Source organism: Pectinophora gossypiella, chromosome 4 (genome assembly GCF_024362695.1).
Source record: "Pectinophora gossypiella chromosome 4, ilPecGoss1.1, whole genome shotgun sequence".
Taxonomy (NCBI): domain Eukaryota; kingdom Metazoa; phylum Arthropoda; class Insecta; order Lepidoptera; family Gelechiidae; genus Pectinophora; species Pectinophora gossypiella.
In genome coordinates, this window is record NC_065407.1 from 5,885,186 (window position 1) to 5,908,962 (window position 23,777).

General features: G+C 35.9%; 1 protein-coding gene across 11 annotated transcripts in view; it reads right to left on the minus strand.

Annotated features, from left to right (window-relative positions):
- Positions 1-1,830: 1,830 nt before the first annotated feature.
- Positions 1,831-23,777, minus strand: part of LOC126366181 (uncharacterized) — a 156,591-nt gene continuing 134,644 nt past the window's right edge. For 3 of the 11 annotated variants that reach the window (XM_050009145.1, XM_050009144.1, XM_050009146.1), the window contains exons 4-16: positions 18,024-19,040; positions 17,820-17,942; positions 16,245-17,294; positions 15,928-16,038; positions 12,010-14,568; positions 11,565-11,807; positions 9,624-11,261; positions 9,136-9,540; positions 8,871-8,916; positions 8,360-8,559; positions 7,695-7,970; positions 4,510-4,629; positions 1,831-3,108 (exon numbers count right to left, since the gene is read on the minus strand). In XM_050009145.1, the coding sequence (XP_049865102.1) occupies positions 3,028-3,108; positions 4,510-4,629; positions 7,695-7,970; positions 8,360-8,559; positions 8,871-8,916; positions 9,136-9,540; positions 9,624-11,261; positions 11,565-11,807; positions 12,010-14,568; positions 15,928-16,038; positions 16,245-17,294; positions 17,820-17,942; positions 18,024-19,040 (7,869 nt within the window). In that variant the 3' untranslated portion in view covers positions 1,831-3,027. Of the gene's footprint in view, positions 3,109-4,509; positions 4,630-7,694; positions 7,971-8,359; positions 8,560-8,870; positions 9,541-9,623; positions 11,262-11,564; positions 11,808-12,009; positions 14,569-15,927; positions 16,039-16,244; positions 17,295-17,819; positions 17,943-18,023; positions 19,041-23,777 lie in introns of all 11 variants that reach the window. The other 8 variants (XM_050009147.1, XM_050009150.1, XM_050009149.1 and 5 more) reach the window with 8 other exon arrangements.

Below are 23,777 nucleotides of genomic sequence, written 5' to 3' on the forward strand. Positions count from 1 at the left end.
AGATACTTTTGAATTTGAATTTTAACCAGACTGCTGTGGTTCAGTACGTCCTGAACGCTGTTTACACCTTTTTGATTCTTGTGGGGATTGACTCTGATATACTTACTACTTGCTTGCTTGATACTTTTTTGAAAGCACTATATTGCCGCAAAGAGTATGTAGATTAGTAGCGCTTAATAATGATATTGTCAATATTTTCTGTTCTGAACTCGTCAACTTCTATATTGTTCGTGTTCCCAATTCATCGTACTCCAGATTCTATAGACTCTAGATACCCAAAGTAAACTATTACAATAATTCAAATTGAGTCTGAAAATTTGCCAAACCTTTAGCAAACTTCTCTCGATACTCACATCTTTCTCCATTTCTGCACTTTCTTTTAGTTACTCTTTAACAATATTGCAGAACAGTACTTACTGAGCATGTTTACTCTTCGCAAATGTTCGAATGATGAATGCACTTGCAAATGTTACAATTGAAATTATACTTTTATTTGCAGTTATTTATTTGTATAATGGTACCTACAAATTTCTGTAGACACCATCTAATTTTATTTTAAGTTATATCTGTCATTTTCTTATCCGCCAAAAAAGAAAGGGATGGGTAATCGACAAGCATACAATTTATGGAAAACATGTCCATTTCAAGCACAAATCTAAATAATATTTTTTATTTGTGCTCTCAAATAAAACAAGTGCATAAAAGTTTTACATTGGCCAATAACCCGACAAAATTAAGTTGACAGCACACGTGAAACGGTTTCCATACCAGCGAGATACCTTTTGATTCACCCGGGTTATTCATTCGTTTACTCATTCGTCCTAAAATTAACAGCTGTCAATCTTCTGTCCCTTTCCTTTCCAGCGGATAAGATAATGCTATCATTATCTTACTTTAAGTTACTTAAGAGCTGTGTGCAGGAATCGGGGCCAATGATTCGCTTATATGCTTCGTAACTTAGCAGGTCCTTACATAGATATGCGTGTACTTTTACTTTATCACGTTGGACAAAAATAAATAGTACTTATAATAAAAATCAACATTTCAGTATATAAATAAATTTATTTTTCATAACACATTAATATTTTAATGGTTATAATTAGACACGCAGAAAACCCACAGATCGTAATGCGATGTGTACTATTTTATGGAATACAAAAATTATTGCACAGTGGTCTTCTATGACTAATATGAAAATAAAATGCTTTACGGTTTTTGACGCATAATTTAGCAAGTTTTAGATGGGTATAAAATGTTGTGACAGGATAAATTACTTTATTTTTATTTTTATAAATTCGTCTTTAAGCTACCTACCCAATAAACAACTTAATTCTACTACTATAAAACTAGAGGCAGTGAAAAGACAGCCAGCTCCATTGGTAAGCAACCATTTGCAAATATTTATAATTATATAAAAATACACCTTATTTAATTTTTAAATATTAAACTGGCTGTACTGGTTCTTTGTTCATTATCAGCTGTTTTAAATTTTCACAATTAATTAAAATATACCGAATTAAATAAATAAATAAAAGCACAGAAGATAGAGAAGCAAACGGAGAGAGCACGTGCGGTGATGGCACATGTATTTAAACTTAAGATTAAAAATTCCTAATTTAATTTGCTTATCGTACTATTTTTGAGATGACAATCTCTCTCGTAACTAATATGGTGTTTATATCAATATTATTACTAATAAAATCGGTTCCTTCTTTCGTTTGTGATACAAAACATAAGTGCTTTCAATAAGTAAACAAAAACTGAGCTAATTTTTAGTTACAATATTCAAAATATCGATTTAAACTACTTACGACATTGGTTTCCTAAAATAAATGATTTTATTAAGAAATACAAGTTTTAAAAGCAAGATTCCATAAAAAAGCGTAGTTATTTACATATTAAAATATTAATTAAATAATACAACTAAAATAGTGCTAACATCACATTCTTATCATAAATTCTAGCTCAGACATTCTTTACAGGACCGACAAGAATCGCTCATTGAAACGAGAGGTACAATAGAATTAAGTCCTACTAAAAATATATATTTTAAGAAAATGTTCACGACCTCTGCTTTTAGGAACATTTTTAAACTTGTAGCAACAAGATCTTCCGTAGAACCGTAAACATTTCCTTTTATTTTTTAAAAGATTGTCTTCATAAAAATGAATATTAGAAATAATATTTTTCTAATCAGTACTTTTCACGTCATCCTTATTTAGTTCCATGTAAGGACGATATTCGAACAACTTTCTTAGACATGTACTTAAATTATCTTTATGAGGACATCCCGAGACCGTAATTTACAACTAATCCTATATCCAACTAGCTATTTACATTGAGCACATGCAACACATAGTGCGTACTATGACACTTTCGCAAAAGTTTCGAGTCCATGTAAGTAACATGTCCTACTAAGTCCATTATTTGTCCTCAGTGCGAATTGATAAATTTTGGGCTTCCCAATTATCGGTACTGGAACACTAGAGGTAGGTAAAGGTAAGGTACATGTGGTTGCTTGAAGGTGTAGGTACGCAGAATTCCAAACGCCTACCTCTCTGTCAGTCGAACCTACTTACCTACTCTATTATATTCTTAGATTTTTATTACTTTTTATGATTTCAACTATAAAGGGTATCCATGCGAGTTTAGACTCTCTTTTAGTGGTACGTATAGTAATTGACTGGGTAAGTACATCTGTTTTAAAGTTTAGGTTGGTATATATTTTTTACAATATAATACCTACTAGTAGGTGATAAAAATATGCTTGTTATATGTAGGTAGGCGCTGGTGCTGATACTGGTAGACAAATTTTATTTTATTTTCATAAGTGATAGATATGGAATTTTAGAGCTATCAAAGTAAAATAAAATTAAGTGTTATCCGACATCGAAACGACGAAGACCAAGTCTTGACCCTTTCGTCCTAAAGTAGTACTTCTCTATTAGAACACATCGAGTAACACAACATTTTTTGAAACACACTGAGGCTAAAAGTTCAAGTTCAACCAGCTTTCAATAATGAACCTTATCCCGACCCAGTAGAGTACGCGTCTGTCGCAGCTCTCTGGCCCGCACGTATTACGCTCTGGACTGTTTGGGCTGCACCCTGAAAATTACAAAAGAATTATATTACAATTGGTTTTTGACCGATTTTTTATATTTTAATTATGATTGTTTTCAAGTTGAGAATTTATCAAATTCTATTTTCAAAACGGAATTTCATATACAAAATCAAATTCCAAAATGTAATTATAATACAGTACCGTTGAGATGCATTTGGAGAAGTAAGAAGAAGACCTTTGTTGTCAATTTCTACCTATAGTAAATCTATTGAATCTTGTTTGGAATATATTATTATATGGATCTGCCGTTAAGATTCAATTCTTACCCGTATATTTTATTGGATAAGTATAAGGATTTTGAATTCCTTATCATTATTTTGATATTTCAATAAGGATCCCCTTTTCTACTGTATTATATTCTATACATTATACGTACAATCAATCAATATTTACAGTCTTTGTAAACATGTTTTACAAGTAGATATAATAGATATTATTATATATTTAAAAAAAAAATACAAATACGTAAGCCAATAAAGATTTTTTCTGAAGGATTTTATGATTGAAAGGAAGGATAATAATGGTAATTATATTGTAATTTTATTATTAATAATTATGAATGTCATATTTATTATTAATTTTAAATGTCAAGCTTAATATGAATTAGGTACTGACGATGCGTTACAATGATACTTAGTTAATTTTGTGAACGTTAAACATGTATTGTCGTGATTATTAGCAAGTTGAATTTACAATTTCATTCATAATTACCAATTGCAATTGCCTGAAAAAATATGTAAATAGGTAATTATAAATTTCATACACAACAGTAACATCTTTTTAAAATTATACTAGACACTTTTATATAAAACCATCGTGATTCACGTGAAGTAAGATCGGCCAAATAATTTGAAACTCAATACTTGGCTGATCCTTAAATACCTATTTTGGACCTAACATGGATTGCAACAAAAGTTCATGAATATTTTTTTAACATGATTTCCTGTAAGTATTTTCTCTTATAGATGGCATGAACTACTTGGCCGACCGAATGGGGCGCCCCCCATCCATCCAAGTTCCGACGTTTTCCATCTATTTTGCATCCATTTTATTCGTCCCTAGCTTTATCCCGTTTTCCCAGGGTCCGCTAACTTAACCTAACCTGCAGATTTTACAGGTCCGGTTTTACAGAAGCGACTGTCAGTCTGACTTTCCAACCCGCGAAGAGAATACCAACCAATCAACCAATACAGATTAGATCACAGTCGCTTACCTCTGAAACGCATTTTTCAGGCTATACGGCTGATCCAATATCACGTTGACGTTGGTCTAACATGAAAGCTCTTTGGGATGTACCTCTGCTCCCAATTGGGATAGAGGTCGTGGCTTATGTTATGCATTTTTCAGGAATATGGGCTTCCTGACGACCTTCCTACGATGCTTACCGCAATGGCAGCTCCAAGGAACTGGGAGAACGCTCTGGTAACGTTGATGGCTGCCGAGACCAGCTGCCCTCGTCCGGGACCTTGCTCCGCCGTCACCGCCCTAGGGGGCTCCAACGGGACCTAGTCAAGGGTTAGGAATTAGTATCAGCAGAAAATCATTTGGATTGTAGCCTGACCAGAAATATGTTTGAAAAAATAATCATTTTTTTATAGAACGATTTATGCTACGTTCAAGTACTATGCTAGATGGTGCTATGGTCATTTTATAAATGCGACATCATTTTGTATTGAATGTTAAAAGTGTAGAGACACAATTGTTTATTATTCAGTAGCTTCAAAATTATTATAAATAAAATAACACACATTTCTGATCAGACTAAAGCCGTTAAAAGCTTGAAGGCAAGATTACTGTGCAACCAATAAGTACCTCATAAAACTCGTTAGAGACTGAAATAGATCTTTGAGAGAAAATAAATGTAAATCTACGTGTGAGAAAAAAGAATTTGACAAAGATTGAAAATAGACTACCGACTTTACCCGGGTTCGCCTAGGTATTTGTTACACTGTATTTTCCAGAAATCCAGATGATAATAGTAAAAATCGCACATAATTGCTCTCTAGCTTAGGTAGTATTTACACAGAGGAGAAACTTCTTTACTATGTATTAACAAAAAATGAAAAACCATTTTCATTTTTAAATTAAGATAAACGAGTATATATTTATGAAAATATTACTGAATATTATATTGAAAGGCATGCTTTATGTCGCATATTAGTTGAGTTGGAAAATGAATGTTAGTATGGACGGATCACCGCTTTAGAATAATAAATATTATACATCATTAGTTACATTACCATCTTCTTAGTCAGTAAGTACCTGTTTTAATTATAAAAAAATTAAAATAAAAGTAATTATAATATTAATAAGATTAATTACACTTTAGCACATCAAACGTAACTTTTATCATGTCCTTATTATTAATAATTATTATTAATTTCAAAACGGAAAAAATATTTTACATTACATTTGATATGCTGTAAATTTTTACAAAGGTAGAGGGTTCCAATGACATCTTCAATTTATCGTAGTTACAATAATGTAGTTTTTGTATTATTAAAGTGAAAGCACATCAGAATAGTACGCACTACCATTGTTTTCATTGAAAGGAATGTGTTTGGGCGGATATAACGTGCCTTCCGAAGCACAGAAACACCTTATTTTTCGGTCAATCAGGTGATTCAGTCTTTTCATCAAACAAAGGACAGTCACATAAAGTGATTTTGACAATGTCCGTGAATTGAAGTAGGGGGGTTAAAAAAGGGCCACATCAAAGCAATTTGATATTTGCGCATATAAAATTAAGTGCGCAATGCAAACAAATGTCAAATAGCAATATTGCTTTCTTATGTGATTCGCTTAGATGTAGCCATTTTAACCCCCCAGAACTTCGGACACCACAAAAGTTATTTGCCATAGTTAATGTGAGTATATTAATCTATCTGTGCTTCACTACGTTAATTTTGCACCAATCGTAAATTATCTTACAGAATTAGTAGGTACCTGAAGATTAAAAGTGTTAAGCAGTTTAGTGCTCATTGCAATTTACAAACTAGGATTATAAACAGTGTTATTTTTGAGGAACCAATTTTGCATTTACTCACCAAATTTTATGTGTACAGTAAAATATTCACAAACACGGTATTTATGTACAATGCCACAAAGAACCAATGTTGGATACTTCACACACAAATTAAGAACCATTTTACCAATTATTTTGTTTATTCGACAACTTAACAAACATTATTTACTTTATTTAGTTTTCCATGTTACCTAGTTAAATGGTAAACGGCTAAGTAAACGGGTTAACTCGACAAATCCTATGAATCATAACCGTGATATTCAGCCGGAGATGGCTGAAAATGCCACAATAAAGAGGTATACTTCTAAGGTCCTCTTTCTGAAAATATATTTTTTTCTTTTTCTTCCTTTTTTTCCTTTTGTAGGATATGAATTAATTTTTAATTTTCTCTTATTAAAAAATAAACAAGGTATTTCAGTAGAAATATTGTCAATATTAATTTGTTTTCTACCTAAAATGAAATTTATTTAATTATATTTATTTATTTTCATGGGATAATAAACAATTATACATGATATATTAACAACAGGTGTATGATTTTTTCACATAAGTACATGTACAATCAACCACATTATCCACGTATTAGTAAAATTACTATATACAAGGGAATAATTAATTATATACAAGGGAAAGATTATATTTTCAAGTTCAATTTTCTTCGTCTACTCAATTCAACTTGGTAAATTGGATCTTATTATTGTTTTGTGAATGTATTAATAAAACATTGAACCACACCTCATTCGTCAAGGTTCCACGCTCCGAAGGGATTAAAGGAATACCTTATGGGGAGATCTTTAATAAATGGGAATGTTAACACATCACCATAGGAAATATGAATAAGATTGGATTTTACTTTCTTAAATCTCTGGTATTGGAATCTTACATAATTATTTAAAAAAAAAAAGAATTACTCGGGTAAAACCTTTGGGACGTCGTGTTGTTTTTTTGTAATTATGATTAAAACAATAATATTATTATATTATCTTCTATAAAAGAAAGAAGAGTGAGATATCGGAAAGTAAAATCCAGCTCCAATTTCGCAAAAGTGGTGGTACCTATTATAATACATCTTTTACATTTACCACACAAAGTGCACCGCCTCATTTTGTAAAAATAATGTAAACAACAAAATTACTAAACATTTTTATTGTAAAAAAAACGCATAGCTTTACGGCACAATCTTTATATACAAGTCACAGAAGCCAATTTTTAATAAATTAAAGAATAAACAAAGTAATTCAGAAGAAATATTGTCATTATTAAATTGTTTTCTACCTAAAATAAAATTTATTTAATTATATGATACACCTACATTTTATACTAAGGGTATATACAATTTCCACCCTTCACAACCCATTAATGTACAATGTAAAATCAGACTTAGATTAAATAGGAACCGGTCCCAATATTAGGTACTCCGAAGGTATCCATTTACAATATATTACACAGAACTATGTTTAAAATACACACAGTATTTAATCTAAGTACTGATCCGTCACCTTATCCCCAATCACAGAGTTTAAGTAAAAGTGAAGCGAAACCCACTCTGTTGGACGAAGGTTGGTCGGGCGCGTTGCCAATGAATGGCCCGGAGCCGAACCAGGGGACCCTGTTGCTGGTCGGTGCTGATGATGGAGCGCTGGAAGGGATCGCTGGCCTCCGGTTGGGTCTCGCCGCCGCCGGCCCTGGGCCTGTCTCCCTCCATTGCTGCCAGAGCCACGCCAATCCATCCAGGATCGGTCTTCTTGGCGCCGGCGGTGGCGGCGGCGGCGTCGTTGTCCGCCTAGCCTTCGGCGTCACTACCACTTGGTTGAGTAAAGCCTACGAGGTTATCAATTCTAACATTATGCTAATAATGGATGCGATAAATAATTATGATGATAAATTAAAAAATTAAGACAGATTATCAAGCGAGACGAGAGGTCAGAGATCAGTGATGAACAAGAGTGATTCATGCACATTCAGGTGTTACTGTGGGTGATGAATTGATTGATTAATATTTACCTTCTAGACATTTCAGACGCAAATGGAAGTCAAAAAAAGAAGGGAGAAAACTAGCTAAACAAAATTAAGGGTTAATGGTATATAATTAGCAACATTACAAAAGTAAGAACAAACTTTACGACAAATTCTGCTTGCAAATTGCTTTTTTTTCTGGCTCCCAATGCTCAATAAAAGTTAGAGTAAGAAAAGAAAAGTTAGAGACTAACAGCAAGGCGAAGTTGCTCATCCAAAGAACTTGCCGTGGTGGGCCCGAATCCTTGCTCCTTCAATAGAGCGGCGAGCAAAGCGTCGTTGCTTTTGCCAAACTCTGTGCTGATTGCTACAGGCGCTTTAGTAGCCTCGGACACCATGCCCGGGGTCTTTGTCTGCTGAATCAACTTCTTAAGCGCCTCATCCGAAGATTGGCCTGAAACATTTTTGAAATAAGATTAAACATATTATATATAGCTGGATTTAATCTATAATTACAACATTACAACCTTATTTTTCTTCTTAGTCTAATTAATACGATAAAGCATATTCGCAATGCATGTTCGGTAGTATATTTTACGAATAATCACAAAGAAAATTACTTATTTTAATAATTTATCATCTAGAATATTATTCTATTTCCATTTGAAGATTAAATTTTGTGACAAATATTCGTCAAATCTGATAAAAATGTCATTTTAATTAGTGAGAAACAAATTGATCAAAAATCTTTCAGGTGTACGTTACCTGTAATAGCTAGTTTGCTTTTCTGGGTCGTAGTCTCCTGTACACCCTGTAATTTTATCAAAGTTTGTAACAATTTCGCGTCATCTTTTTCATTCTTCAATTGATCCTTAACCACTATCTTCGCGCCAAACGGCCTAGGAGTAGTCTGAGCAGTAGGCTTAGGCTTCTCAGTAAGAGAGTCGAAAGGTTCATTAAGAGGCGAAGGCGAAGCGAGTAAATTTGCCAGTAAATTTAGATCATTCGCAGCCGGTAGCTTTGAACTCACTTTTGTATCAGTGGTTACGCTGGGAAATATTGGTATGTTAAATTTAGATGGATCTTGTCCTGTTGCCTTAAGTAACGCCTGAAGTAGTTTAGTGTCTTCCTGGAATTGTTTAATGTCTTCTTCTAATGATGGTGTGCTGTCTTTGACTGTTGTTGTTATTGGTCGAGGTGTTGTTGTCGTCGTTGTTGTGGTTGTTGTTGTGGTCGTTGTTGTTGTAGTAGTGGTAGTTGTAGTAGGAGGACTAGTAACTGGGGTAGTAGCTACTGTTATTCCTGTTCTGCCAACGTTCGCTTGCTTGCCAGACTCTATTTCGTTCAAACTTCTTTCTACAGCTAGTGCAATGATGCGATTGGCTAACGCTGCTTCAGGATCTTCGTTATTAGGATTTGTTTTCAATACCGATTTCTGAAATTAAAATTGTTATTGCAATCGATTAACAGCTCACATAGGTAAATCAAAAATATCTGCGAATTATAAAAATATCTTACCAAATTCTGAAGGAATACCAAGTCCTCTGCATCAGAGAATGTGGAAGTACTAGGAATTTCAGTAGTCACCGTAAATCTTGACGCTGGAGCACGTCTGCCAGTAGCAACCGTTGAGGTGGGCACTCTTCTTCTTCCCTGGGGTGGGAGTGTTGTTGAAATGCCAGATTCATCCGAACCAGTACTTGGCCCTCGAGGCTGCAATTTAGTCAATATAGGCGATACAGTCGTAAAAACCGGCGTCATAGGTGTAGTTGTTCGAGATTTGTATACTGGGTGGACGTTCAAAGGCGTGGTAGGGTTAGAGATTCTAGAAGTAGTAATAGGATTTGATGCTATCCTTACATTAGATGTAACACCTGATACGATCGGGATGTTAGCATTGTTATTTTGACCTGTTGCTTGTAATAGTGCTTGTAAAAGTTTTGCATCTTCCGTTAATTGTTTAATATCATCATTGACAGTCGATGTTGTGGTTTGAGTTCTGACTGTTGTAGCCCGTGTAGTTGTTGTGGTTGGTACTGTTGTTGTGGTAGTCGCTCTTTGTGTTGTTGTCGTAAAAGGAGTGGTTGCTCTTGTAGGGATATTTAAACCATCAAGTGAAGGTATATTTAAGCTGTTTGGATTTTGTCCCGTAGCAGCTAACAGTGCTTTTAACAATTTAGTGTCTTCTTCAAACTGTCTTATATCATCTTCTATAGACCGTGAAGTAGTTGTTTGTGCTCTTGTTTCCACTCTTATATTGCCACCGAAGTTTGGTATTGAGATTGTGCTCGGACTTTGGGCATTGCCAGCTAATAATGCTTGCAATAACTTCATCTCCTCACTTTGTTGAGTTCTGGACGCATATTTAGTAGTTGGAGGTACTGTAGTGGTGAAATCTCCAAATGGTATCTGATTATTATTGCTAAATACATTTAAACTCTTTGGACTACGTTCTGTTGAAAGAATGTTTTGGGATAGCTTCGCGTCTTCTTGTAACATGCGGTTTTCTTCAACACTGGTTACTGTTAAATAGGGCACATTAGTTGTGCTCATGGTTGTTGGATTAGTCGTAATAATAGGCGTTGTTGTTGTTGGCGCAGGCGTAGTAGTAGTTGTTGTTGTTGTTGGCGCTGGCGTTGTAGTAGTAGTTGTTGTTGTTGGAGCCGGGGTTGTTGTCGTCGTAGTAGTAGTAGTTGTAGGAGCAGGCGTCGTTGTTGTTGTGGTAGTAGTTGTTGTTGTTGGTGCCATTGTAGTGGTAGTGGCTTCCGTTGTAGTTGTTGTTGGCACGTCCGTCGTAGTATAGGCAGTTGTAAGTGGCACAGTAAACATTGGTGGGTTAGTTGTACTTTCGGTTGTAGTAGGAACATTCGTAAAGGTATTATCTGTTGTCACAAGTGGGGTACCAACTGTAATTTGTATAGTCGTCGTTGGATCTTCTGTTTTCTGTCGTGACTGAATTTGAGGCGTTTGTGTAACTACTTCAGTAACTGTTGCAATTGATTCACTTCCAGTATTATATGTAGATGGCGCTCTTGTTGAAGCTAATTTTAACACGTTTGTGTCTTGTGGGGCTGGTGTCACTTCGTCAATTGGTATGTATTTAAATACAGGACCCTCATTTCCATCACCAGGCTTTTCCGTTCGTATTTGTTTAGTCTGTAAAATTTTAAAACTTTGTCATTATTGTGTTTAAATGTATTCTTATTTAATATTGTAAGCGAACTAATTGTACTTATGCACTTAAAACTTTAGCATTCAGGCTAACACCGACACCTCTTACTCTTACCTTGACCAAAAAGAAGATAGAAATTACTCCAAAAATAATTGTTTACATGCATTAAATATTATTTTATACTACGCAGACGACTTCGACAAATTGGTGCAATAAACAATTAGTGAATAAATAAATAAACCAGTTATGTGATTAAAATGATCGGTGAATGAAATAATGAATTATACCTCCGGATCGATATCCAGTGTTAATATTCTTGGTTCACGAGTAGTTGTCATTGATGATATGACCATTTCCTCTTTAACGGCTGATGATATACTATTAAGCAGAATCTCATCAACAGAAGGTAGCATTGTAGTTGTGCGTAAACTCAAAACATGCGAGGCAGTGCTTTTTTCAGCAGGCGACTTATTTGTGGCGGTAGTTACACCCAATGAACTGCTATCTTTTATATTAAGTGTCGAAGGTATCTGCAATTACGAAATAAAATGTTATGCTTTGCGGTGTTAGTCGATGGAAGCTTTGTCGTGCAATAGCATGCAGAGCTTACTAGATAAACCACATGCAACCCTTCTCATGCGCTGGCTTTATCTCATGCACTACAGATGTTGCTGACAGTGATAAAACAAGCCCCAAGCATAGCGTTCAAGCTAAACAACTTAAAGACAATACCATCATTTCTTGGTTATTTACAGTGTCGTTGGTTAATCGGTTTTCCGATCCGTTATTGGATGTGTCTGTGGATGTCACGATATTAGTGGAAACTCGGATGGGGTTATTCGGTCTGACAATGGCCGGATTGTTATGGATGGGGCTGTATGGGTTTCTTAGGCTCCATGGACTGATTGGTAGTACGTCAATTTTTTGCATGACTCGTGGCACTCTAGTTCCATTCGGGAATCTACGAATTACGGTGTTATTGGGCAGTAAACTGTATACGATGTAAGGGCTCGCTTCTGTTAATGTTTCCAATATGTCATCGTTAGGGTCTTTACGTACCACTGTATTGTTTGGCAAAATTCCAAATATGACGTAATCTTTTTTCGGCGGTTCATTAGCGACGTTTACTGGGTTACTAATGAACGAAACTGTGCTGTTTTCTACATCTGCCCGTGTGGTTGTGGTGTCAGAGTTTGATACTGTGGTGAAGTCTACATTTGTCTCAGTTGTCTCTGTGTTTAATAACTCTGTTGTTGTGGTTTCAATATTCGCCTGTGTAGTCGTCATAGAATCCTGAGTTCTACTAGACACTTCATCTGTTCCTTGAACTGTTGGCGTTGTTGTAGTGCTCAATGTGGCGTCAGCATTTTCAGTAGAGGATGATGTGACTGCAACTGATTCAGATAGGGCCAACCGAGAAAATATGTCCGTGGAAGAAATAGTTGTAAAAGTGATGTCACCAACAGATGTATCTGTTGCTGAAGACATTACAGTTCGGCCATTAGCAGAATTTCCAGTGCTATCTGTTTGGGCTGACTGTGTAGTAAAAAGTGGGAAAGGACTAAGGGATGGGGTAGTCATAGTAGAGGTGCTTTCAGTCGTGATGTCTGTAGATTCAGTCGTGGTGCTCATTGTATTCAAAATTTGAGTCAAACGATTGGACAAAGGAATATTATTTGGTTGATTGAGTAATTCTGTCAATGGTGGAGCAGTCGCGATTTCATTATTATGCTGTCTTATAAGGTCTTCAATCATCTGCAAAACTCGAGCCTTTTTAGATAAAACCCACAATTGCATTGGAGAAACTTGATTTGGATCTTGTAGTATATTACTATCTTTGTTTTCAATAACTTGCGACGAAGCTACCGATTTCAAAATTGGAGTCGTTAAAGGTGAGGGATTAATTTGTGTCGTTGATGTATTACGGTCCACGTCAACTGTTTCAGTGACGGTAAAATCTCGGACTTTGAAATTTGATAAAAAGGGAAGAGGAACATCCATGTTAGTGTTATCTATTGAAGAAGAAGCGACTCTATTTACTTCTCCACCTACACTTATTGTTTCTACATCTAGTGAAACAGACGATGAAGCTGTACCAGGGGTAGGTGTAGTGTCAGTGGTAATTGTCACAACATTATTAGGTGTTGTTGTTGAACTCAAAAGTGCAGAACTTGAAGTTGCATCAGCTGATGTCGTCTGACTACTAGACGCAGGTATTGTGCTACTTACAGTACTCGGTGAATTATTGCTATTTACAGCTTGGGTAGGGTTTTCTGTAATACCAAGGGTTGTACCAACTCTATTTACAAGGTTGTCAGTCACTACAGTTTGGAAGGCATTTGAACTATCGACATTTATGTCGTTAGTTTTATTATCAATATCAATATTCTCTGTATCATATATATCTTCCAAGCTGTAGGGAGTGGTATTAAGGATATTGTCAGGGTCATCATTATCAGTAAGTCCATTCAAAGCTCGAGGGATTAATGTCTGTAATAGGTTCGCCATATCTACTGAAACTTTGGATCTAGTTTTTTCATCCATATTTTGTAGGATATCTCTAATGTTATTTGACAACATGCTAGTTAGTTCGGAGGATACTAAGTTGTTATTAGCTAACAAAAAATCAGACACAGTGTTAAGTACCGTTACTGGGTTGTCAGTTGACGGCGGATTTGATGTACGAGAGGGTTCGGTGGCAGTCGATTTGTCTGATGGCGGTTCTGTATCGGAGTATAATACTTTGATGGCAAAAGGTCTCCTAGCGGATACGGGAGTGGTGGGAGAGGAAGTAGGAAGAGTTGGTATATTCACAGGAGTAAAATTCCCATCTTGAGTGTTTAGTGACGGTGTAGCGGCTTCCACAACCGACAGCCGGTTAATCACAGTTGGTGTTGTCTGCGCAGTGGTCTGTACAGATTTAGTATTAGAGTTCACGTCGGTGATCGTCGTGAACGTGTCCTGACTCGCTAAACCTCTGACACTATTTACAGTAATACTGTTACTCACGCCGTTGAGTGTCTGTATATCGTTAATGTTTTGTTTTTGCGTTACTTCAGTAGTCGATGATAGTCGGGGTGTTCTGGGTGTGGACGTAAGTATTTCAGCTAAAGCATCAAAAATAGATACTGTAACTGATGGCGAGTGCTGTGAGGCCTCCACGTTCATGGTGTGCGAGGGTTTCATGAGGCTCTCTGAAAGCCTCAAGTCTGCTGAGGATAATGTACTTCGGGTCTTAGTAAAGGAGATAGCATTCATGTCAGGCCCTAAATCGATTTCTTCGCCCTCTACCTGAAATAAGAAGTAATCTCACCCATATAAAAAGAATAGGTAATGTTGTGTACAGAAAGTAACAATAAACACGTGTAAAGACCCAAAGAGCTGTAAGTGGAAACTTGTGCAAAGACCAAAGCCTCTTTATTACTCTTGGAATTAAGAAGAAAATAGATACACAACACACAGAGCGTTAGTATCACTCAGAAAAAAAGAAATAGAGAAGAGAAAACCTGTTTGTACATTAAAACAAGTTAAAGTAAATATTAAAGTTTAATGTCTTCATAATGCATGTTAGTAGTACTTTATTCTATGTACATTCTCTTGAGTAGAGCTGATGCGTTAACTTCTTCATCACTGATTTTTTAAATGTTTAAAGTATAGAAATCGTGTTTTTTAAGATAATTAACGCAACAACCATCACGATAATGAATATCTTGGTCTTAAAGAGATGCTTAGCAAAAATAATTCTTAAACAAACTAGGAATAATAATTTCAAAATTAACTGCTAAATAAAAATATAACAACAACAACAAAACTTAATATGAAACTAAAACTAAACTACAACATCTCTTCAAAACGTAAAAATATAACTATTTATAATGAATGTGTGGATGAAATGACCATGTTAAGTGATAGCGGATCATTATGGACTAAATGATTCCATTAACCAGTTCTAATGATGATTCGTGTGAGATTGATGGCGCGGTGACGTTCAGTCTTGACATCTCCGTGGTTACGTAAATGTCCTCCACCTCGAACCATTTAGGCTCTTCAACGGACTTTGCCAACTGGGGGTCAGTCACGAAGAATTTCAGCCAAGCCTTTAGCAACGAGAAACTTTTCATTACAATTTGATACATTTAAATACAAATGAAGAATGAACGTCATTAATATTATTATAGTTCATTTCGTTCGCGTTAATTCTTCATTTGTTTATATAGACTAAACATACTAAGTATGTGTATTAATCACGCAAATTGTAGAAGTTTTAGATGAAAATAGAACAAATTGTGGAATAGCCGTAAAGCAAGTATTATCCCAATAAAATTGCACACGCAGCACTACTACGGTAAAATTTTATGAATGATAATAGTAACATCCGAAATTAATTAATGATATTGACACATAATGGAATTAAATATTTAAAATGAGCTGGTGATGAAATGTTATTCACATTGAAGCGATTATGAACAGTTTGATGATTTTGGTGATTCTAACTAGATATTTTGATGATGGATTCCTAATGCCAATTTTATAAAGGGGCTTTGTCTGTTGAGTAACTTTCGTATTTTATGAAGTAGGTTCACTTTTATTAGATAATTGCTGTTTAGTATTACTATTTTTTCGTTTTTTATTATATCCAAAGATACTTACAGTTGAAGGAGTTACAGTGGGTACAGTAGCCTTATAAAACGGTTTATCGATATACGATGCCCGATACTTAGAGCTAAACCTGCTCTTTTGTTTTTCAGGCTCTGGTGGAATCTGTAAATTAGCCAGTATTAATAGTATGCAAAATAATAATATACAGGTTTTGTTTTAATTGTTGATAGTGTGGAACGGTTTACTAAACAAAATCTACTTTGATTTAGTATTTTACCGGAAAAGTAACACAATAGTTATCATTCACGTAACTCTTTTCGTGAGATGTATATGCTGCTTCTATAAAAACACAATTAAAAAGTACTTACACCATTTGTTGTTGGTTCAGTGGACTTGGAATACGCTTCGCTGAATTTTCTCAAACTCCTGTCTTTAGTTCTAGGTGTTACTTCAGTAGCTTCTTCATAGTATTCTGGTTTAGGACGTTTTCTTCCATATTTTCTCGTCTGAATATTTCTTATTGGTGGAGTCGCCTCATGAGCCACTTGATCTTTACTTTCAGACACGTTTACTGCTGCATTGTCCTTGAAATTTGAGTGATATTTCAAAGTCGACGACACGACATTGATGGGTACTTTATTTTCAGACTCTTCTCCTTTAGTAGGCACTTCATTCTCTGTGCTGTTCTCAGAAGATTCCTTGCTGCTCACAGCAATTATAAACATTTGCTTTTCCCTCTCTGGTTCCTTCGTTACTTGACTCTCTGATTTCAGTGTTTTTGTGTTATCACTTACAGGATTGTTTTTCAACAAGCTGAAAATTAATGGCATATCGACACTGTCTTCCATTTTATTTTCAGCTGGAGTTTGCACAATAGCATCTGTACTGTTTTCTGTAGAAGTGGTTGTAACGGTGTCGTTCTTTTTATTTCTCAACCTTGAGTAATATGATGTTTTGGGCAACACACTCTTTCTAGTTGTATCTTTAGTCTCTACCTTTTCCTTCTCTGTTGAAACCTGGGTTTCAGTACTTGTCGGTCTTGTTGCATTTCTACGCGAATAATAAGAAGGTCGTGGTAGAGATTTTTTCAATAAAGTATTAGTTCCAAGTCTTTTGAATTTACTTGGATTTTCAACTTTGGGTGGATCTGTTGTGCTAAGGTTTAATTTTCTGTTAAATTTATACTGCGACCTTTCTGAACTCTGATTTGATGATGATACCGTTGGCGTCGTTGAAGTATTGGAACTTGATTTTCTATGTCTTGGGCTATAAGCAGCTCTAGGTCTGAATTCAGTGATCCGAGATTTTGGTTTTTCGGTAGCTGTCACAGTGTCAGTTGGCTTTTGTTCCTGATCGCCTTCCTTTTTAGGTTCTTCATTTTTAACTTCTTCGTTTACTTTTATTTGTTTGCTGCGGAACTGTAAGATTTGTGTTATATAAGATATTAGTTTTGAAATACAAAATGTGTTATGATATGAAACAATACTGTTGTAAATATTAAATAGTACGTTACAACGTGTAGGTATGTAGATAGCAACTACAAAAGTAATAGCTATCGTCTAGCATAATTATCTCAAACTATTTATTAACGACATAAGTAGCTATGAATACGATCTAATTTATAGTAGAATTATATCTCTGAAAACCGTCCTTACTAGTAGTAAAAACAACTCACATATATATTATGAGTTCTATTTTGAGTTCTTTCACCTACTTATATGACATAATGTTTCAATTACACTTGTATGTTAATTATGTCTTCTACTTCTTATTTTGTTCATAAATGTTTAACAACTAGTGTAGCAGCTTTTAATTGATCTTTATTTGCTATTATAATGTATTTCTTCTAAAATTCTGGAAGCTCCCCTAACAAAGTGAAGTAAAATAAATGTCTAGGAGTATGTGAAATGCGGTAAACATGACTGTATTGTGTAGAATATTACCCTTGAGTATTTGTTTTTTGCAGGACCAGTGTTTGTTGACTGTGATGATGATGTGTAAGTTTTGTAAACTCTTTGTGATGCTTTCACTGACAAACTCTCACTGGCTGGAGAGCTTGCTTGTGTCTGAAAATTTAAGCCAATTATTGTCTGCCAATTATTTGTTGTGTTACAGAGAGTTTATAGATGCTGGGAATAACAACTTACCGATGCATTTTTCGCTTGAAGCAATGCCTTAAAACTTTCTGGGTAGTTATCGTCTTCACTGATTTCGTCCGAAGTCTTTACTTTCGGCAGCTTTACGGCAGGCCTGAAATTAGCTTTTCCGCGGGTTAAGGGTCGTCTGAGTACTTTATCTGCTTTAATCGGCTCTGGTTTAGCTGTTGGTGCTTCGGTACTCGGCTGAATTGTGGTTTCCGAAACTGTCGTTGTAGGTTGTATTTCTGGTTGACTAGTAATATTTTCTTTGATCTGACTAGATTTCGTGACTTCGTTTGCAGCTGTCATTCCTTCTCCTGTTAAGTTAGTGTCGGTTTCCGATAGTCGTGTTTTGTATCTCAATTTTCTTGCATTTCTTAGATCTTCAGCGCTTCTTGCGGTCGTAGGTTCTTTGTTAGAGACAGTTATTGTGTTAGTAGTTCCAGAAACAGCAAGATCTAGCGCTCTGGCGTCTACGCGAGTGTTAATTCGTCCACGCCTTCTTGTCGTCACACTCTCTGTTGTAGGAGATGTTGGTGCCCGACGTCTGAATTGGGTGGATGTATCATCTGTTTGAAACGTTGAGGGCCTGATTGTCGTTATTTTAGTTGCTGCGTCCAAATGTGTCCTAGAGACTTGAGGTCTGATCACTTCGGGTCTTTGAGATGATACCTCAAAGGGAGCTTGAGAAGATTGAGTTGTCCTCCTGCTACTTGTTCTTGTTCGACTTTTTATGACATTGTCTCTGCTCGTTGGCGCTTCTTTATTATTCTCGCTTTCGCTCGGCCGACTCCGCGTTCGGCTATACGTTCTTCTTGAGTCAAATCGTTCGTTGCGTTGAGACTGTGGGCTCTCAGCTTCAGTTTCAGCCGTTGGTCGGCTTCGAACCCTTGATCGGTTTCTATCTAGAATTTCTTCTCGTCTTCTAGAAATGTGTGGCGCTGGCGATGCATCTTCAGCTTCTAGTTTAGCATCGGGAGCTGATGGTGATGACAATCTCCTGCCAACCCGAGCAGCGCCTTCCACCTGAAAAGACAAAATTGCTATTAAAATATACTCCAATATGAATAGAAACAGAACCTAATGGACTACTTAAACTCTCGAAAGTGAAACGTAAATAAAGTGTTGTAGATATTACATTTTATAACGAATCATAAAACTATCATGACCAACTGTTCCAGTTCAACTCATTAATATAGTGCAATTCAATGCACATAACTGATAGAAAGTGCAATAAAGCCGTAAAGGCAATATTGTAACAATGCACTCTGATGAAATCTGTTGCATCTCCGCAATGCAATAGACAAAGAAAGTGCAGTGTTTGGCTAAGCAAGGTACAGTAATCTAAGTAAAGACAATGCCAGGAACGTAAAGAACGCAGTTACTGTAGCGATGATTGTTACTTAACATGACATAACACACGCGCATTGTGTGGCATTCACTCTGCATACTTCAAGATCACGTGGCGTAGCATTGTTGAGATAGCAAGTAAACTAATAAAAAAGTAAATAATTAAGGCTAATGAAATTCTTTGGAGTCACATTACGAAAATAGAATGTCTCAAAATAAATGAAAAATGCAAAGAAGATGCGACTTTCAAAACCAGGTATCGTTTCCTTAAACTGACCCGAAACATGAGTTCCAATATATAATTTTGTCTGTAAACATAGTAATTGCCATATGATCGTGCTCGCCAATTTTACACATGAGTGATTTCAACAAAGTAACGTAGCTTTCGAAGCTTATACAACATTTTAGCGAAATAGAGATTAAGTATTTCTTCCCATTATGCAGAATTCGTCACGGATTCGATTCCAATGAAGTTACTATTGAATTTTGCATTTAGTATGAAATATAAACTTTAGACGAATATATAAGTAGTCGCGAAAAACTTATAAGGCAAATGTATTCTAATATGCTCCATACAACCTCCGGTTGATTGAGGGGAGATCTGTACCCCGCAGTGAGATGTATATGGGCAGTTTATGTTATGCTCAAGCTGGTCTTCTCTTATTTATACAGAACCTTCGACTCCGTTTAAATAAGCTTGGGTAACATGACCCTCTGTTCCAGTTCATCTGACGACAAAATTGTAATTTGAGATGTGAATGACTTTGAATCTCTTTGTTCGAACTCAACCGTGTAAAGATGAAACATGAGAAATATTGTTCAAAAACAGTTTGACATTCACAGTCATGTGTACACACAGCCTTAATAATTCGTTGCGTGGACGTTATATCAATGTAATTATATTTGTACTAATATTTAGTGTCTATAAATGCGCCGTCACCTGAGTCTCGGCATTATGCGGGGAGTGTGGCCTTTTTATATTGGACGCCCTCCACACCCGTTATTTTCTTGATTTTCTTTTCTGCATTGTTGTGTTATGTTGTTTCTTTTTTTGCGTTTTCATTTAAGTTTTTTTTTTAATTAAGATTTTTTTTCGACTGTATGGGCCACTTGAATACTATTGAAGTGGTCACAATAGCCACCGGTACAATTTCTGACCTTCAAACAATAAGGTCTCCGTCGAACTCTCAACAGAAAGTAAGTAAGTACTTATGAAACATTGTCGATATTAAGTATGAAATGGTATACTTTTTAATCAGAGATCAATTTTGTTTGCGTTTGAAGGTCGTACTTGATTTGAGTTTTTAGTAGTTACCTGTAGGGAAAATCTTGTAAGAGTCTTTTTGAATAATGACATTCAGTTGTTATTTTTGTTGACAAAACCTCGCAAAAGACACGCTAGTTTCGATCCGGGCGTACAATATGTGTTATAGATAATCGTGCCATTTACAAATAAGTTAAACAAGCGATAGCGACCGAACCTAACAAGTACAAATGAACGACATTGTCGTCACTGAGGTCGTGCAGTAATGACAGATATTTTGTCGTGACAGCCTTTGTACGTAGAGCCTACAATACTTATATCCAACGAAGGCCATAAGGGAAAAGAAACAAAAAAATGTTGCAAAATATTTAAAGAGTGAAAATTCTCTTTCGATATTGCGAAAATGTCGAGAATTAATTTTCGCGTAATACAAGAAAAAATAATAATATTTTTTAACAGCTGATTTGAGGTAGGTACCTATCTTATAAAACTTTATGAAAACTCATTTTATAGCGAGCTTATCGATCTTCACTCTCACGAGATGTCAAAGGTGAACCTATCATTTTTTTAAATAAAATATTCACCGGATGCAACTTTTCTCGAGTTTATTGAAGTTTTCTACGAAGGTTATACCTAAATTCCTGAAATTTCCTATGATGTAATCCTGTAATATATCCTGTATTTAATGCATTTCTATCTACTTAGAATTTATTCTGAGCTAGCAAAGCCTTGAAGATAAATAAGTCGAGTTGAACAATTCGTAATATTTCACATACGAAATGTAGTTCAGAGCACGTGTGGTTTCTGTAGGCTAGATTAGATTGAACCGACTAACAGCTGGCATATAATCGGCCACTCCCTTTCAAATAAACGAGCACATCGACCGATATACATAAGGTGATATTGAGTAGGATTTAAATGATTTCAATCTTAGGACATTTAGATCGACTTATATCAATTTTATATAAGTGACATGAGATTAAGAGATTTAGCTTTTCTAGGTTGGCTCGGATCTTGGGGTGTTTGGTCGCCAACCTACCAGCCTTGTGAAGTAGATATGCGTCGTTTTAAGTTTACGCGGTTATTATCATAATTAAAGCACATAATAACGGGTTCTCATCAGTCATCCCGTGATCATGGCACTTGCAACAGTGTCGAAATATCGGGAGTCTCATATCCCCATTTAAACGCGGTAAGAACCCGTTATTATATGCTTTAATTAGATATGCGTCGTTTTCATTCCAATTGATGTGGGAAGACCTATACCGGATGTTTTTAGAAAAAAAACTCTCTAATAAAATGTATACCTTTATACAATTCGGTCAAAGTCACTGTGGTCCTGTGTGGTGACTTTCAGTGTGAGGTCGCTGGTTCTAATCCCAGCACAGGCCAAAACCAATGATTTTCGAATTCATGATTGGATCAGAAATGATTATCACGTGCTCAGCGGTAAAGGAAAACATCGTGATTCCCGAGAAATGCGTTTCGGAGGTATGTGACCTAAGCCGTTCTATAAAAACTGGACCAGTCATATCTTCAGGTTAGGCAAGCGGATCACATGAAAAACGGGTTAACGCTAGAAAGATGATGACAGTGGTCCTGTGTGGGGACCAGCTTGGTTTTGAAACAGAGAGCGCCGCCGCCGGTTCGATTACTGCTCCCGCACTAATGAGTTTTATATTATTTTAAGTGCGATTATCAACAGTTGCCTTAACCATTATAGATTACGATACGGTTCACCACATATCACGTCGGTCTAACAGAAAGTTCGGTGAGGTGTGGGTACTTAGTTCATGTTGCGACGAATGTAAACCTCTGTCTTAATTTAGAACAAATCAGCGACCCACTTCAGTAGACACGTTCAGAACATGTCATGTAAAGACACTTAGTACATTGACATATGAACAGAATATAACGCAATAGTTGGACAAAAGCCTCGGGTAAAACCGGGGCGAATATGTAGGGTGACCATGATAACAAGAAAAGATAGACAAACGTAGATGTAACCTAACTCGATAGTATTAAGGATTTAGTTTCATGGTGAAATGAATAAATACTACAAATGTCATCAAATTTGACTCAGGCATTAAGTTTAGCGTAAAATATTGTAGTGTTAGATTAAATTGTACTTTTATTCATTATCGCTCCCCATTTGTCCGGCCAAGTAATAAACGTCATCCTAGGCAAATTTACATAATATCACGACAAAAACACAGGAACTGACACTATTATTTCTCAATAAGAACTCATGCCATTCAATTCTTAACGTTCCTGTAAATTAATATTTGAGAATTATGCACAATTGTATTATCCAAAAACTCTTACAAAGCTTGGTAAACCTAACCGGCCTCCTTGCCTTTCACCCCTCTACCTGCGCTTGCGCCGACTTCGCGTCCAATGATAAATCACTCACGTGTAGTGCAATTTTTATCGCCGAAGTTTGATCGGATCGTGACAAAATTTTGACTACCATGCTTGATGTGATTACAATGATTTGTAGTAGCAATTTCACTAGTAATATATTTGTTAAGTAATTGTTTAAATGATTAATATTACCTCCACCAACTGGCAGTGAAGCAGTGTAATGTATATAGGCTATTTATGTTTATTTATATTGCAAATGTACTGTCTATTAAATGATATAATCAGGGAGTGGCTGCGGGTTGTCTTTTTAATAAACCTGTCTACTCCGTTAAGGATTCATCATTGGCCTTATACATCTGTTTCAGACGATTTATGACGTCATTGCCTCGAAGAAATGCACTTTCTTTCATGGCTGTGCAAGCCAATCCTAGAGCGGCAAACTCTACCGCACACTCTGCAGGAAAAGTCTCCAACTGGTGGATTGTTGTCGGTTTGATGGCGTTTCATTCCGTTAAGGATTACAAGCATGATTTAAGTATCTATGTTACATGTGGGATTGGAGCAGTTGTCGCTTTAGTCTAAATGGCCGTAAGCGGCGCGGACTATATCCTGTCTCGCTTACACATACGCGTTAGGCGGCACAAGAAGGAGATGTCGGTATGTTGTGTCCGGGTTCTGCCTTTAGTTGACTTTGATAAGACTCCTAAAATGACCAGCTAAACGCATTCTATGTTTTTGCTTACATCTTCTTAGCGTTTATGTATTCCGTTCTCAAGTGGACCTCT